Here is a 16179-nt window from a genome sequence, read left to right as displayed (position 1 = left end):
GAGGACTCAGCCAAATAGAAAGCAAAGATTCAGGTGTTTGGAGTGCACTTGCTTCTCTCACAGCTATTAAGAATTGTCAAATGCATGAATCTGTTTGCCAGAGATGCCAGTATATGCCATTTTTGTACACTTTTCTGTTTAAACAATATAGTGCCCTCCTTCAGATAAAAGAGTACCTTTTGTGTTCTTTCAGAAATATCAAAAAATATATGACAAAGTCAGATTCTGAGCAGATTCCTACATATCTTTGGAAACTATTGATGACTGAGAAATTTCCCTTGAAGGACGGAGGCAAAAGACAGCAGAACGTGGCCATCCTCTTTGCTTATTCTCCAGAAGTGGGGGTTTTTTTTAAGTCCCATCCTGTGCAACCTTTGACCTTTTTCTCTGAAGTAGCTTTTTACAAACATTTTGTTTGTGGTTTTGTTTATGAAAACAAAATGTAATAATTACACTTGAATGAATTAAAATAGAGAAGGATATTGTTTATGTGTGCGGTTCTGCTAACTGTTAAAATACCAGCTGAATTAGATGCAGAGACAGTCAGCTATGGTAGCAAGTGGATAGCCTTGAGGCTGAAGATAGTAGCGGTTAGTGGACCTGAGTGTATGAAAATGGTGAAGCTGGTGATTGCCTCCATGAGGACAGGGCTCATCTGCAGGATAGACAGATACTGTAAATATTTCTTGCCTTATTCTTCATTATTCTCAGTGTAAAAGCTTCTATTGGCTTTATAGCATGATCAGCTTCTGATAACATTTTCATTCAGTATTTGGAGCTGCTTAAAAGTAACCATCTAAATGTGGGATTTTTTTCCTTTCTCTATAGAAAACTATCTTTCTGAATGGAATTTCTAGTGCCTGTCCAGGCAGTCTGCTAAGTAAAGAGCTGAGTGCAGAATACATTAACCTAATCATTAAACTCTCCTTGGTTGTTGTTTTGGGATTTTTTCTCCTTTCTCTCTTTTTCCCTCCCTAGGAAGCAGTATTGTATGTTACTTGCAAAAACTTATTATGATCCGGATGACAGAAGATTTCACAGTTAAATGTGTTTAGGAAATTACACATTGAGGTTTTTGCAATGACCATAACCCTGTCTTCCTATATTTTAAGATTCAGGGATACAATGATGCCCTGATGACACTGATATGATTTTGAGGCACTTTCTTTTAAGTCAGTGGAGTTATTCCAGATCTTCTCATAAATTTAGAGAAAAGTCTGTCCCTGCAGTCACAGGTGGCATGTTCATATACTGATTTTTGTGCTACTGTTGGTGCTCTATACCTCTTGTATGTATTAATTCACTAGTTTGTAGGTACATTTGACAGAACAACCAAAAACTGCAAGAAAAAAAGGAATAATTACTTTTGTATTTAAAGCCAGGATGTCAGAAGTGCAGCCATATGTGTAGCATTGCTTGTGAAGAGAGAGCATTTCCTTCTCTGGGCCTGTCAGCCAGTATAATCTGTATTTTTTTTAAAATATCACTGAAGATATAGTTCCACAACCATTTTAAGCCAAAATTAATGCAGTCTGAAACTGCCCTTTCTGTCACCAATCACTGGACAGTCCTCTCTCTTTCCTTCCAACAGAACTAGCCTTTGTGTTACCATAGTCAGATTCAGGGTTGGATCATCTGACCACCAGTACAGCCAGTGGTTCTCATAGAATCATAGAATGGTTTGGGTTGGAAGAGATCTTTAAAGGTTATCTAGTCCAAGCCCCCTGCAATGAACAGAGAAATCTTCAGCTACATCAGGTATCTCAGAGCCCTGTCTAACCTGAATTTGAATGTTTCTAGATGGGACATCTACCACCTTTTTGGGCAACCTATGCCAATGTTTCACCCTCTAAGACTAAAGTCTGTCCTTGTCTTCCTTACAAGCTCCTTCGAAGTGTTGAAGGCTGTTATAAGGTCTCCCCAGAGCTTTCTCTTCTCCAGGAGGAATAACCCCAATTCTCTCGGTCTGTCTTCATAGAAGAGGTGCAGCAGCCCTCAAATCGTCTTTGTGGCTTCCTCTGGACCTGCTCCAACAGCTCTATGTCCTTCCTGTGCTGAGGCCCTCAGAGCTGGAGGCAGCACTGCAGGTGGGGTCTCACCAGAGCAGAGCAGAGGGACAGAATCACCTCCCTCAACCTGCTGGCCATGCTGCTTTTCATGCAGCTCAGGATGTGGTTGGCTTTCTGGCCTGTGGGCACATATTTTCAGCTCTTGTCAAGCTTTTAATCCATCTTTTAATCCACCCCAAGTCCTTCTTCTGCTCTCAATCCCTTTATTCCCCAGCCTGTATTGATACTGCAAGTTGCCCTGACTCAGATGCTGAACCTTACACTGGGCCTTGTTGGACCTCATGAGGTTCATGTGAGCCCACTTCTCAAGTTTGTCAGGGTCCCTCTGGGTGATAACCCATCCCTCAGATGCGTGAACTGCATCACTCAGCTTGGTGGTATTTGCAAACTTGCTAAAAGTGTGCTCAGTCCTACTAGCTATGCCATTGGTGTAGTTATTAAACAGAACTTGTCCTGTTGCAGACCTGTGACCTCCATCTGGATATTAAGCCCTAGTCCACTGCTCTCTGCATATGACCATACAGCCAATTCCTTATGTACTGGATACTCCACCCATAAAATCCATCTCCATCCAATTTTGCAAGAAGGGTATTGTGGGGGACCATGTCAAAGGCCTTAAAGCAGTGCATCTGAAGCTCTTCCCTTGTCCACTGATGTAGTCACTCCATCATAGAAGGCCACTGGTCAGGCAGGACTTACCCTAGGTGAAGCCATGCTGGCTGCCTTGAGTCACTTCTCTGTCTTCCGTGTGCCTTAGCACAGCTTGTAGGAGGTTGCATTCCATGAGCTTCTCAGGCAGAGAGGTGAGGCTGACATGTCAGTAGTTGCCAGGGTTTTCTTTTCTACCTTTTCTAAAAAATGGGCGTAATGTTTCCCTTTTTTGAGTCACCAGAGACTTCACCTATCTGACATGGCTTTTCAAATACCATGTAGAGTGGATTGGCAACTACAGCAACCAGTTCCCTCAGGACTCTAGGATGCATCTTATGGTCTTGAACCTGATCTTCTCTTAGAGTGGAGGGTCTTTGCTCCTCTAATCCAGTCTTGTGGTCCGTCCAGTGGTGAGGTGTGAGAAGAGATTGGCAGGGAAGACTGAGGCAAAATATTTGCCAAGTACCTCAGCCTTCTTCTCCTTTGTTGTCATATTTGCCAGTTGTGTTCATCATAGGGGGCGTGCTTTTGTTGAGCTTCCTTTTCCAGATGACACACTTCTTGTAGCCCTTCTTATTATTCTTTGTGCCTCTTGCCAAGTTCAGCTCCAAACACACCTTGGCCTTCCTGACTCCATCCCTACACAACTGGGCAGTGTCCCTTTGCTCTTCCCAGGATACCTGTCCCTGCTTCCACTGTCTGTGCATTTCCTTCTTGCCCTTATTTTTACCAGCATATCTCAACTCAGACATGCTGGTCTCATGCCTGTGCTGTACGGAGTGCCCTTTAAGACGTGACACCTCTCTTCTGCTCCGCTGTCCCTAAGTTTTCCCCGATTTCACAGAGGGTGCTATTGACTAACTTTATGAAGTTAGAAATTCTGCCAGACACTTTCCTTTGTGGTTACACATAGTCTAGTATGGACATAAGTCAGGTGGTGGACACATGGAGCAGGGGAAAAAGTGATGATGCAACTATTGCTTTTGCAGCAGGCTGCACTTCTCATGGCACAAACACAGCCAAAAACATAGTCATTCACCATGTTCTGGAACAATGAGTGTCCCTGCCTTCAAGTAGGAGGCTGGGCTTGCAGGAGTTGCTAGTGCTAGTGCTGCCAGGTGTTATGGGGACCCCCCCAGAAGTCAAGATATGAAAACAAGAAGTCTCTATTTCCACATGGATTTCTGCAAGCATCCTATTTCAAGACGAGCTAATTGAAAGTACTGTAGGCAGATTACGCTCAGGTAAATACTAAGAGGTTTCTTCTATGCTCTTTGCTTTGCTAGGGCTACATCCAGGCACAAATACCAGTCCTCCAGCTCTGTCCCTGCTGTGCACAAGGCCCAAGTAGCTGCTGTTAACATCCAGTTAATACAAAGAGTACATCTTAGACTCGTAGTATCATTTTGGTTATAAGAGACTTTTAAGATCGTTGGGTCCAACCACTAACCTAATACTGCCAAGCCCACTGTCCCAAAGCACCTCATCTAGGCATGTTTTAAATATCTTTTCACAGAATAATTAGCAGCTTTACTGCATCTTTGTCTATACAACAAAAAATGTTTACTCATCAGGTAACACTCTGCTAGAAATGCCATAGACATAGTAGAAATACTGTCAGCATAGTCCATCTGGCACCAGCCCTACACGCCACTTGCAGTGGAAGAGTCACAGAAGCAGGCTTAACAAAACATGGCAAAGTATCGGCGTTTTGGTGCACACAAAGTATGGCCAAGTTAAACAGGATGGTTAAATCAGACTTCTGGAGACAATTTTTTCAAGCATATATTTTTAAAATATACCTTTCACTGGATATTTTTTCCAAGCTATTTTGTCTGCTTAAATAATTTTTTTATGTTTATTTTGTAGTTAAGGTTTAATTTATAGATTCTGACTGAAAAATCTGTCACTGAAGCTTCTGCATTGAAAGCTGCTCCTTGCATGTTCTTCTAGCCTTGACTTTGGGCCATTCAGAGGGAGAGCTGACAATCCCCCTGCTACTCTGATAAGAAGAGGCAAGCCCAACCCAAATGACTCCTGGAGAAGCTGGCACCCAGCTTTCCCATCCTTTGTCTGACATGCATTTGTCTATCATCCTACAAAACTGCACACCCTGTACCCTACTAAATGGAACTGACTCTCAGCCAAACTGACTTAATGCAAAACCGACTTGCTAAATATTTGCAATGTGCCCTGTAGAAAACTATGCCCAGCAGTGGCATGTGCCAGTAGATGCAGAACTAATACCTAATATCTGTGCACATGCATATTGCTGTCAGAGGTCTTGTACCAGCATATGTGTGTGTTTGTGTTCAGTGATTCTCTTTAGGCATGTAATGAAGGCATACAGCTACTCTAAAACTATTCAAAATTCAGGTACTTGCATGTTCCACAAGGACAATTCATAATATGAATTTATCTAATAATTTAATTTTTCTACAAGGTTGTTGCTTATGGTTGCTTTTAATTCTGTTACTCATCACAGAGTGAAACAGTGACTTAGTATATGTTTGGATAATATCCAAAAATAGATAAATATTCATTGAGCCAACTGCAAGGTAGGTCTAATTTTCTTTCTTCTTTTTTACCCCTAGTTGTTTGCTTTAATAAAAGAGTCTGCTTTAAGGCAAGCCTTGTCACTGCCCTCAACTAGCCAGTAGTATTTTTTTTTCCTTCTTAGAAAAAAAGAGGGGAAAAAAAAAAGAATAAACCAAACATTTCCTGCCCACAGTCCAGTTTTTCACTTTGATGAGATATCGTGATAATATCCAACAGGATTTCTTTTACACTGTACCATTGATGAGAATTTCTCAACAAACTGACCAAACAGATCACTAACTGAAAAAAAAACAGTGATAGCTAAATAGATGCCATCTTTTCCATTTCCTGCAAGAAATTAGGGGAAAAGGGCAACTCTAGAACTTAACATTGCTGAAAAATAGGATTCTCCACTTTATTACTCAAAGTGGAGTCATTAAATGCACTGTGGTGCCAGAGTTTTGGAGTAAATAATTCCTGGCATGCATGTTTGTAATGACTATTTTTATCACATCAGCTGGTTTGCTTGTACTGAACCCAGCACATGCTGCTGAGGAGGACAGAAGGATGTTCCTGTGGGCAATTTTCAGTATGTGATTGGCTCACCAGGAGTGATTCTTTTTTGTGCCCTGTACTAAGCTCTCTGCCATTTTGTGTTTTGACACTGTTGTCTCTTTTGTGGGTATGGAAGTGCAGGTTCTGTTGCTGGTGAGGAGTACACCAATTAAGTGCTGTTTAAAAGTTTAACTAATGGATGTAAATTCTAGCCTGCTGAATAAAAAAGGTTTCTCCAAGTTAATCCACATTTCACAGTTTGTGATAAACAGCACTAAATTCTTACTTAAATTAATACAAGATAAAAAAGTTACAGTTAGCAGTCTAGAGTAAAGCAAAACCAGGAAACTTTTGAGGAAGCTTGTTCCTCCAAGAGTTTTCAATTTTGCAAAACATTAGAAGAGCAGAAACTAATTGCAAGACAGCATCTGTCTGATACCTTTGCACTTCTTTTGTCTTTCTTCTTCATTTTGTTTTTTTTTTTTTACCATGAACTCCAGTGAGATTGCTATAATAAAAAATTTTGAAACACGATAAATGTTTTCCGTAGTTATGTCATTAATTTTCAGCTTCTGATGAATTCATGTGAATCCTGCCTAGTCAATAGATTGTGCAGCTTATCACAGAATCATATAATTGTTACGGTTGGAAAAGACCTTTAAGATCCTCAAGTCCAACCACTAACGTCACACCACCAGGCCCATCACTAAACTAAACCATATCCCTCAGCATACTTCAGTAGGTATGAGGATAACTGGCTTGGTTACAGAAACAAGGAGAAAAAAACAGAGTAGAAAAAGGCAATTGTGGTCACCAAACCTCAACAACAGAAAAAAAAAAGATGGGTGGGGGTGGCATTCCAGGTCAGGTGCGATTCAAAAAAAAAGGATTTTGAAACTTCGTACTTTATAATGGATATGTAACTGTTTCTTTTGTTCTGCTCACATATGAGCTTCTTGCAAATCGACTTGCCCCTGTGTGTTAAGTTCTAAGCGGAATCAGAGCTCAACTTGCTCCTTAGTAACTACAATGTGACACTTTACTCTGCCTGTTCTAGAAACTTGCAGTTGATGTGAATCAAGAGTCACAGTTCATACCCCACCATGGGAAAACCCTAGAGAATAGGCTGTAGGTAGAATCGGAAAGTAGGAAAACCCTTAATGAAATAGGTTTTTCTGACTCTAATTTGTATAGGCTCATATCTTTTTTACAGAATAGCAAAAGGAGTCCTTGTTGATATCTGTGCTCTGTGTGGAAGCCACATTAACAGCAAGCAGAGGTTGGAAAAATCCTTTTGAAAAGTAGGACAGGAATTCCTCCACTGTGGTTCCTGTAATGCTTTTGGAAATGCTTTTATCCTATGTGTCTCAACTGTTTTTATTACTATGGAGATGTCATGGTTTTGTGAGGAGCCACTTTTGCTTGGTAACAGAGGGAGAGGGCTGCAGTGCAGACCCAGTAAAGAGTTCTTGGACTTTCCCCTGGCTCTGAGGTTCTGACCCACTTCCAGCCCGGCTGGGCCAGTCTGGCACCTCTGCCATCACTATTTAAGGATAGGAATTATAAGTGCTTGAGAGGGAGGTGGAAGGGAAGGGCAAAATGGAGGTGACCAGGCAGACCCTGCAGCCAGGAAAAAACAGAAGGAGAAATGCAGGACCAGAGACATCCTTGCAGCCTGTGATGGAAAGCAGAGACCCCATGACAGACTCCGTGAGAGCTGGAGACTCCAGGTCAGAGGGAATGAGAAGTTTAGACCCCAGCCTGGAGAAGATGAACAGGGGTTGCAGCAGCCCATGCAAGGCTGCCTGGTGTGTGGGAGACCCTGAGCTGGAGCAAGGGAGGGCTGGTGAGAATCACTTCTCAGGAGTGCCATAAGCAGCAAGGGACATCAGGAAAGGACTGAGTGCACCCGCCATTCCCTGGCCCTGTCACTGCTTATGGAGGGAGGAGATAATGACACGGGTCTCAGGGCTCTGAGCCTGGGGAGAGAGAACAGGTGGGGGAAAGGTGGTCTTAAAGAGCTGGTTACACTTTCATCATTCGCCCTGCTCCATATTATTTTTCCATTGGATGTTTCTGTTTGTTATGTTTCCCCAAGCTGAGTAGCCTTGTTTGTTTTGTCTATGAATGGCAATTAAGCCCTCCCTGTCCTTCAAGAGTTTGTAAGTCTGTGGTACTTAAGTCTAGTAGTGGTCTTTTTGTCCCTGGATGAGCCTAAACCACAACAGGACAGAAGTACTGCAGTTCAGCCTCTTGGACAAAATATCATCTTCCAAGTTTAGATGTATCCTGTCCTTCTCTGAATAATGTAAATCAGCTGCACTTACTAGACTGAAGTGAGGAGGCAATCCGGTGCTTGAGTATTTGTTAACCTTCATGAATAAAAGACTACTTAAAATAAAAAAACAACAGCAGCAAAATTTGAGATTTCCTAGAACTCAAAAAAACAATGTGAAATTTTAGATTATTGACTTTAAAAAAAAGAGTAATTTCCTTTCTGTAACATGTAACAACTTAATTCAGTAGCCTGATTGGCATCAGAAGGAACTGTGAAGACATTGTTTAGAAAAAGTTTCAGGAAAGCTAATAGACCTAATTAAAAAGATATACTTTTGTAATTTGAACAGTACTTGTTGAGTGACTGTGTTAGTTCTCTTGAGTGTTGGATTGGGCTATTCTTTCTAAACCTGTGTGAAGAGGGAAACTGAGAAATGGCAAGTCCACTTTTTCTGGTTGCCAAAAGGAAAAAAAGTCTAGTGCCACACGAACGTGGCAGTTCGTTGTGGCACTAGACTTTGTGGCAGTTGTAAAAACAGAAAGAAAAAGAGAAGAATAAAAATGTGTTTATTGTCCCATTTAAATATATGTTAGTGTATAAAATTATTTATGTAAAATACCTACTGTATGCAACAAAATTGTAATTCATAGTAGAGAACTAACATGTCTCCAGATAAATTTTCTGCAATATTTTATGCTAGAAAATTTTATACAAAGTTCCTATTTGCTTATTTACGCTGCATGACCACAATGCCAAAAGCAGCACATTTGAAATCTATTTAATAGAGTAAGATATACGAAAACAACCACATTAGGACTTTTATTTATTTACAGAAGACAAAAACATGTAAAAACTGAGAGTACCTCCTTGGAATATGATGCCTGTAAGTAAGCTGGTGATCCAAATGCTTGTTCTGTATATCTACCTGTATCTGACCCTACTAACTGACAGATGCATTTATTAGTGTATTTTCCTGATTCTGCTTCCTCTTGCAGTCAGTTGATAAAATAATTTTGTCATCAGTGATAAGGGATTACATTTACAGACAGAGTGTGCTGCAAACATGACTTTACAAATTCAGGAGTAATGAAGTAGGATTATTATCAGGCCATCTTTGGCTTCAAAATAAATACCCTGAAGCCAAACAGATAGTAGGAGAGATTAATTAAGTCCTATGCATCATGGTGATTGAGGCTCAATTCAAGTGGAAGAGTCCTGAGGCTTAACAAAGGAAATACCAAATGATCAATATGCCTGTTGAGTACAAATTGCCAAGCTGTTGTTTTTTCCTGTTAGTACAGAATCACAGAATGGTAGGACTTGGAAGGGACCTTTAGAGACATCTAGTCCAACTCCCCTGCCAAAGCAGATCCACCTAGATCAGGTCACACAGGAACATGTCCAGGTGTTTTGAAGACCTCCAGGGAAAGAGACTCCACACACTCCCTGGGCAGCCTGTGCCAGGGCTCCCTCACCCTCACAGTGAAACCGTTTTTTCTTACATTTAAATAGAACTTTTTGTTTTCCAGCTTCATCCCATTACTCCTTGTCCTGTTGCTGGCTACTATAGAAAAAAGGGATGTCCCAACCTCCTTGACATCCACCATTTATATACTTATTAATAAGATCCCCCCCTCAGTCTCCTCTTCTCTAGACTAAACAGCCCCAGTTCCTGCAGCTTTTCCTCATAAGGAAAGGTACATCTTTCTGTAAAATCACAAATACTAACAAAACAGACATATTTCTGATGCTTACAAAGTGTCTTGTTAGTGTTAACTCCAGTGAGTGAGAAAGTGTTTTAAGGACTTGACAAATAGTGACTCTTTCTCTTTGAGTTACTTCAAAGTTAGGTCTGTGTTGAATTCTGCACAGTGGCTGGACTGTGGGCATATTGAGCACACAGGTACAGTCCAGATTTTATTTTCTGGTTTGTATTTTGGCTTTGAAAAACATCATTTTATTTCCATCTTCATTTTTTGAGTTGTGATCCAGAAGTAAGAGCAGGAACAAGTCTGAAGGCATACAGAATAATGTTCTGGAATTTCTTCTGATTAGTTTTCAAGAGGAATCACATCTGGTATCAAAAGCTCTTTTATGGAGAGTCTCTGTTAACAATGTTTTGAGTGGCACAGAAAGACTTTGACAGCTTTAAATGCATTTTAAAATATTTTTGTGTGTCTGTCCCCGTGTCTGATTCTTTAGCTTATCTGTCTGGCCTGTTTCATTTCATATACAACTGGGACTGGGTATCATAGTAGTCAAACGACAAAGCCAAAGAGCCACTGTTCCCAGCCTTCCTGCCTTCTTAGAAGAGTCAGTCAACAGCTGGTTGTAATTTCCCATGGTCGGGAAGTACCTTAGGTGCTTTAAATTGATATTTATTAGTGAAGAACATACCTCAACACCTTTTCCAGATTAAAATGAAGAGTAAAGCCTCAGGAAACACTGAAGAAGAGTCAGCTTTGGATTTGTGATGGAGACGGTGCTCACCTCATGGCTGTGCACCATGAGAAAAAGGAGCCATGTCTCTGATGAGGTTTGAGAGGCACTGACTTCTTCCCTGCTTAAGAAGTTCAGTGGAGTGGGACTGTGTGCCAGGTTCCCTTACGCCCATTGGAGTGAGTGAGAGGTTTTCCAGCAGGCTGTGTCAGGAGCAGGTGATGGATTTCTAAAGGCAAGTAGGTACCTCAGAGGAGGTGTTTGTGGTTTGCTTTGTGAAGGACTCTGCAGGAAACTTACATGACAAACAGGTGTAAAGCCCCCTAGTCTACATCTCATGCATAGATTATCTAGGCTCCTACTCCTCCATTTGTCTAACATTCTGCCTCTGATGCTTTTTTTTTTCTTCTTTAAGGTCAGAATGGGGGTGCATTTTGCATGTGAATGTGTCACTTACAATGTTTTATTATTCTATTGGGAGGCAATTTGCCTCCCACTGCTCCTGAGGGAGTGTACTGAAGTTTACAGTGGCTCTGATACCATCCACAGTGGTGAGATGTCTAACAACAAGCAGCTACTCATTAGCAGTGACAGAAGAAAAGTGGTGATCCATCTGGCAGACCTGTCAGCTGTGGTTATAGGTAGTTTAGACAGGAAGTACGTGTAATTTTAGGGGTCTGCAAAGATTAATGCTGCCTGAGAGACATTAGCACCTAACTAACCTTCAAATAAGGGAAATAAAAGAACCATTTGAAACATGAGAAAAAAGCACAGGCTTTGGCAAGGAGTGCTAGGCTACCGTCCTGAGCACGTCTTATCAGCAGGTATTGCAAGGAAGGTGGTGCATGGTCTGGGCAGGCATGTGGTCACTGGGCTCAGACCACATCAACAGGTATTGCAAGGAAGGTGGTGCATGGTCTGGGCAGGCATGTGGGCACTGGGTGTCAGACCACATCAGGGCTGTGGCTCTTGCCTTGCCCTGCCCTGCCAGTGAAGGGCTTCCTTAGAGCTCCAGGTCAAACTGAATGCTGCTGCGTTTTACCAGCTTCTAGGTGCCTGCCTTATTCAGAGCAAGTTATCATGGTGTTGATGTAGTAGTATATTACATGCCAAGCTTCAGTATTATCTAGCATAGCTGCTTTTTCTGACCTCTCAAAGAAAAAGGAGAGGTATTCTGTATGTGCATATATAGAAAACAGCAGGAAATTGTCCTACGGTGTGCTGAATTGAGTTCTGCATTTGGCTTTTATCCTTCTGAAAGAATAAGCAGCTAATTGCAGCAGAGAGAGTTATTAAACACTGTAACGGGCTGCCCAGGGAGATGATGGAGTCACCATCTCTGGAGATATTCAAAAGACGCATAGATGAGGTGCTGAGGGATGTGGTTTAGTTTAGTGATGGGCCTGGCAGTGTGAGGCGAGGGATTGGACTTGATGAGCTTAAAGGTCTTTTCCAACCCTGATGATTCTGTGGTTCTATATGGATGCCAAGCCTCAGTTCCTAGTGGAGTCTGTGAATACTCCAAGACCCCATCCTAAAGACAAATGCCACAGCTCTGGTCAAATCTTAAGGAAGATTTATGTTCATGTGTCCTTTATGTGCCTGTGTAGGCAGAAATAATTACAGAAAAGAACATGTCTGCATTTTTGCTGCTGGTTGCAGGTTCAGTGATGATTGCAATCCTTCCTATATTAAATTAAAAGGTTTCTTACTTTTGCAGGTGATTTATTTCTCTTTTATGGAATGCAGCACCATTTACCTGACGTGGCTAGGGAATTAGCAGGGTATTAAAGCTGTCAAAAATGACAAAATGCTACATGCTAATTACCAGTTACATACCTTGTCCTTGAAAGTGATGGAGAGGAGCAGAGCCACGGTGGCATATAAACCACATGAATTTACAGAGATGCAGAAATGTTAACTGGGAAGAGGTATTCACACACTTCACAACAAATGTCATTTGCCTTTTCATCTTCCCTTCTTGTTTTACAGAAAGAGATGACAACCAGGATGTGTCACTAAAAAGCCACTCACTGAAGAAAAGTCCAATTTCCTTCGTACTGCAGAGTTCAAGAACATGACAGCCCTCATGGACTAAGCCTGCTTGACAATCCATGAAAGTAGGAAAGCTGTGAACCATGGCTACTTGGACAAATGTTTCCCACCACTGTCAGTGTTCTTAACCCTGAATATGCTGCTCATCTGGCTGATGTGGACTGTTGAGCAAAAGAATCATCAACTTCATATTACTTCTAGCTCCTTCATTAGGGATAAGAACCTCATCAGCCCTGAAGGATGACAGACTCTGCTCCTGCTGCTAAAACTTTAGTTACATTCAGGTTCTAGGGCTGACCTTCAGATTACTTTTGAAACAAAGCTCTATTTTTAGCTGCAACTTTGTTGTCTTTTTCTTTTGTTTCTTGGAATGTGCTTGGTTTCCTAAGAACAGCAAATTATTAAGACAGTCCGGAATCACACAAGACTTTCAGCCTTTAAGGTCCTGCATCCCTCACCAGGTCACCCAAGCCTTGGCCACCTTTCCCAAGTGCCAGTGAGCCTTGTGTTTCCAGGAAGACAGACACATCCTTCAGTCGATGAGGCAGTTTGTGCTTCATTGTGACTGATAATTGGGTGACAATGGGACAGTTTCTGATCCCAATTACATGAGCAGGAATCCAGAAATAGCTCTGCAATGTGTAAGTCCTTTCTTTGAATTCATACTGTGACTGACAGCAGATCTGCTCAGTATCTCCCTGTTGCATAAAAAAGTAGCTGTAGTCAGCATTGTCCTCAGGTACTCTGTGAAGTACACCGATCTGTAATTTGATATCCTCTCAGAAGAAGGATCCCTCTCCTTCACCTTAAACTTTCCACTTTTCAGGGAAAAAGAATTTTCACTTCAGTAACTGCAGAAAGATACGGTAAAGACTAGTATAAAGATGAGAACAGGAGGGACTAAGTGAAGGTTTCTGTTTCATCCAAACAGTGTACAGGAAGTGTGTGGTTTGCTTTCCATACTGGACTGACACAAAACTTTTTTCTTTTTCCAGTACTCAGCCCAGCTTGGTTAACACCTGTACGGGCATCCTGGAAGTATCCACTGCAGTACATGAAACTGTCTCTGTTAAATAGATCCTGATAAGAGAACATAAATAAAAAGTTCAAAGCAATACTTAACAGATGGATCACAGGAGAGATGCAGTCGAATAAACAGGAATCAAGTGGAACACACCTATGTATTCTGTGCCTTCTGATGAATTTTGCACATTTGTGTTATTGTGAAAGATTTTTCCTTCCCGAGTAAGTACTGAACCCTGTCGCCAACTTCTCTTCCAGTGTTAGGTGTGTTACAGCTTCTGAGACAGTATCAGAAGCAAATCCTGCAGAGTATCCAGCAATTGCAACATTTAACTACAGAACAAACTGCAAACATTTTCTAGCTCAGACTGTAGTATGTTCTGCTTTGCTTACTTAAAATAGGGCTTGCAAATGTTAGTGATCACGTCCTGGCTGGGACAAGGGCTTTTGTCTTTGCACATTCAATGTAGCTTCCAAGGAGGTGGCTTTTCTGCATCTTTAGAATTACGCAAGCAGCATTGTCCTTTGCTTTCAAGGGGATTGACTGAAGTGTTCCTACCTCCTTCAGTGTTCTTTGCAATCTTTGAATAAAGTACAAGTTTTAGAGCCCTCTCACAAAAACAAAAGAAAAAAAAACCAAAAACCATTCCGTTTGCTTTTTGCCATTTCTGCTATTATTCAGCTTTCTCATACTTCACTGGACTCAGTTTTCTGAGGAATTTGCCTTTTGCCTTTTAGTCTTCCTTTTGCTTCCCCAAGGAGAGCATTGTTAGAAAAAGTAGCTTTCTCATCTCTCCCTGTGCCTGCAGAAAGAATACCTCTCACCCATGCCCCCTGAGGAGAGACCAGTAAGGCCTGGGTTTGCATTATCTCTTCAGAGAGCAGAAGCAAGAGGGCAGGAGGTATCTGCCAGAACTGCAAAACAGGATGCACTATGTACAAAATAGAAATACGCTTGCTGCTCTAGAACGTGCTTTAAGTGCTTTAGAAAGGGGATAACACTGGGGGACCCAGTGTAGACAAGTGGTCAGTGTTGAGAAATTTTTTTTCCTATATACTGGAAGAAGTTAAATATTTTTTTTAAATAATTATGGAGACTATTCCCAGGGTGAGTCAAGCCAAATCAGTGATAAGAACCTGGTAGTGTTAGGCATTTAAATCTAAAATTGTTAAACTTGATTTTTCGTGTTATTTCATGCTAAGTAGACAGGCAATGTTTTTCAAAGTTTAGACAAATAAGTTGGAGTTATTAAAGTGGTTATTTCTTAAGTTTTAATAAGCTTATAATGAGTTTTGATAAGTTTTCCTGTTTCAAAGACAGATATAATATAATGAAGAGCTATTGTAATTTTCTCTCAAAAAAAAATAAAATACTTGTCCAGTCTAATGCATGTGTGTGTGTGGGTCCAGTCCTGCTTACATCTGTGTATACAGATCTCTGTCTTTGCATGGGGATGTGGATGGGGGGGTTGTTGCTCTGTGGATATACACTCCCGCTCTTCCCCGCAGAAAACGTTTTTTCATTTTGGTAATTTTAAGAGGTATGCATCTTGCTAAGGAATAAGTAGATGATACCTTTTTTTGGTCCGTCTTGAATCATCATTGTTTGGTATGTTAATTTTTGTAGCGATGTCAGGTGTGTCTGGGGCTCTTTGAGTTAGTTTGGTTTTTATTAAATGGTGGCTCAGCTGCACAGGAAGAGAGACCAACACCAACTGTTGTCACTGAGAGAGAAGATTGAGATACATCACTGCCAACACCCCAGCTTCCTCACAACCCTCTGGGCACCGATGTGATGGACCCTGATGGTTGGGAGAGCTGTCTGTTCACTCGCTGGCTCCAGGGGATGGTGCCTGGCTGTGAGGCCTATTTAGCTAAACTGTCCCAAGAGATCTTGCTCATCAGTCCTTTGAGCTTGAGTGTTTTACATCATAGTCTTGATCTGAGTCCTGATGCAACCCCCCCAAGACTGGAGGGAGCATGTAAGTTGCACCAAGCCGGTTCAGGGCAGTTTCATCTCCTAAAAACAGAATTAAAGAGCCTTGGTTAGAATTTGGCTGCTGCAGAAGGAAATGGAAGTCTAATAGAACGACAGAAAGTATCTATGCCCAGCATATGGACTTGCAGCTCATTGGACTGATTTCTGTGGTCCTTTGGCACGATTCTTGACCTCTATAACCATAAATATATTTATACTGAATATGAGTCAGTTCCAGACCTTGAAGGGAGCAGGAGCACAGGGGTTAGGAATGTCTGCCAGCTATGAAGAGAGCAGCTGCCAGGAGAAGAGCTGATGCTGGACTTCGGGTGCCTCTCTGGTAGTGGGAAGGAGCTGAAGACTGGATATGCTGAAACTAATGGAGTAACTGTGAAACAGCTGCTGAGGGAAGCTGAGGAATTAGGCAGAGCTGAAGGAAGTTCAATGGCAAGAGTGGCAGGAAGGTTCTCAGGGTAGCGTGTGGATATCAATACCACAGACAGCTGTGCCACCATTCAGACTGTCCTCCATGGGTTGGAGAAGGCCAAAAGAAACCTTATGAAGTTTAATAACGGCAAACATTAAGTCCTGCA

The 16179-nt window shown here is 41.6% G+C and overlaps 1 protein-coding gene across 1 annotated transcript in view; it reads left to right on the top strand.

Annotated features, from left to right (window-relative positions):
* MOB3B (MOB kinase activator 3B) overlaps window positions 1-12837 on the top strand; it is an 82666-nt gene extending 69829 nt beyond the window's left edge. Inside the window, exon 4 of the mRNA XM_062018347.1 lies at window positions 12523-12837. Within this exon, the coding sequence (XP_061874331.1) occupies window positions 12523-12552 (30 nt within the window). The 3' untranslated portion in view covers window positions 12553-12837. The remainder of the gene's footprint in view (window positions 1-12522) is intronic.
* The last annotated feature ends 3342 nt before the right edge of the window (window positions 12838-16179 follow it).

This window comes from Colius striatus, chromosome Z (assembly GCF_028858725.1).
Source record: "Colius striatus isolate bColStr4 chromosome Z, bColStr4.1.hap1, whole genome shotgun sequence".
Classification (NCBI taxonomy): Eukaryota; Metazoa; Chordata; class Aves; order Coliiformes; family Coliidae; genus Colius; species Colius striatus.
This window is presented reverse-complemented; position numbering and strand designations above follow the sequence as displayed.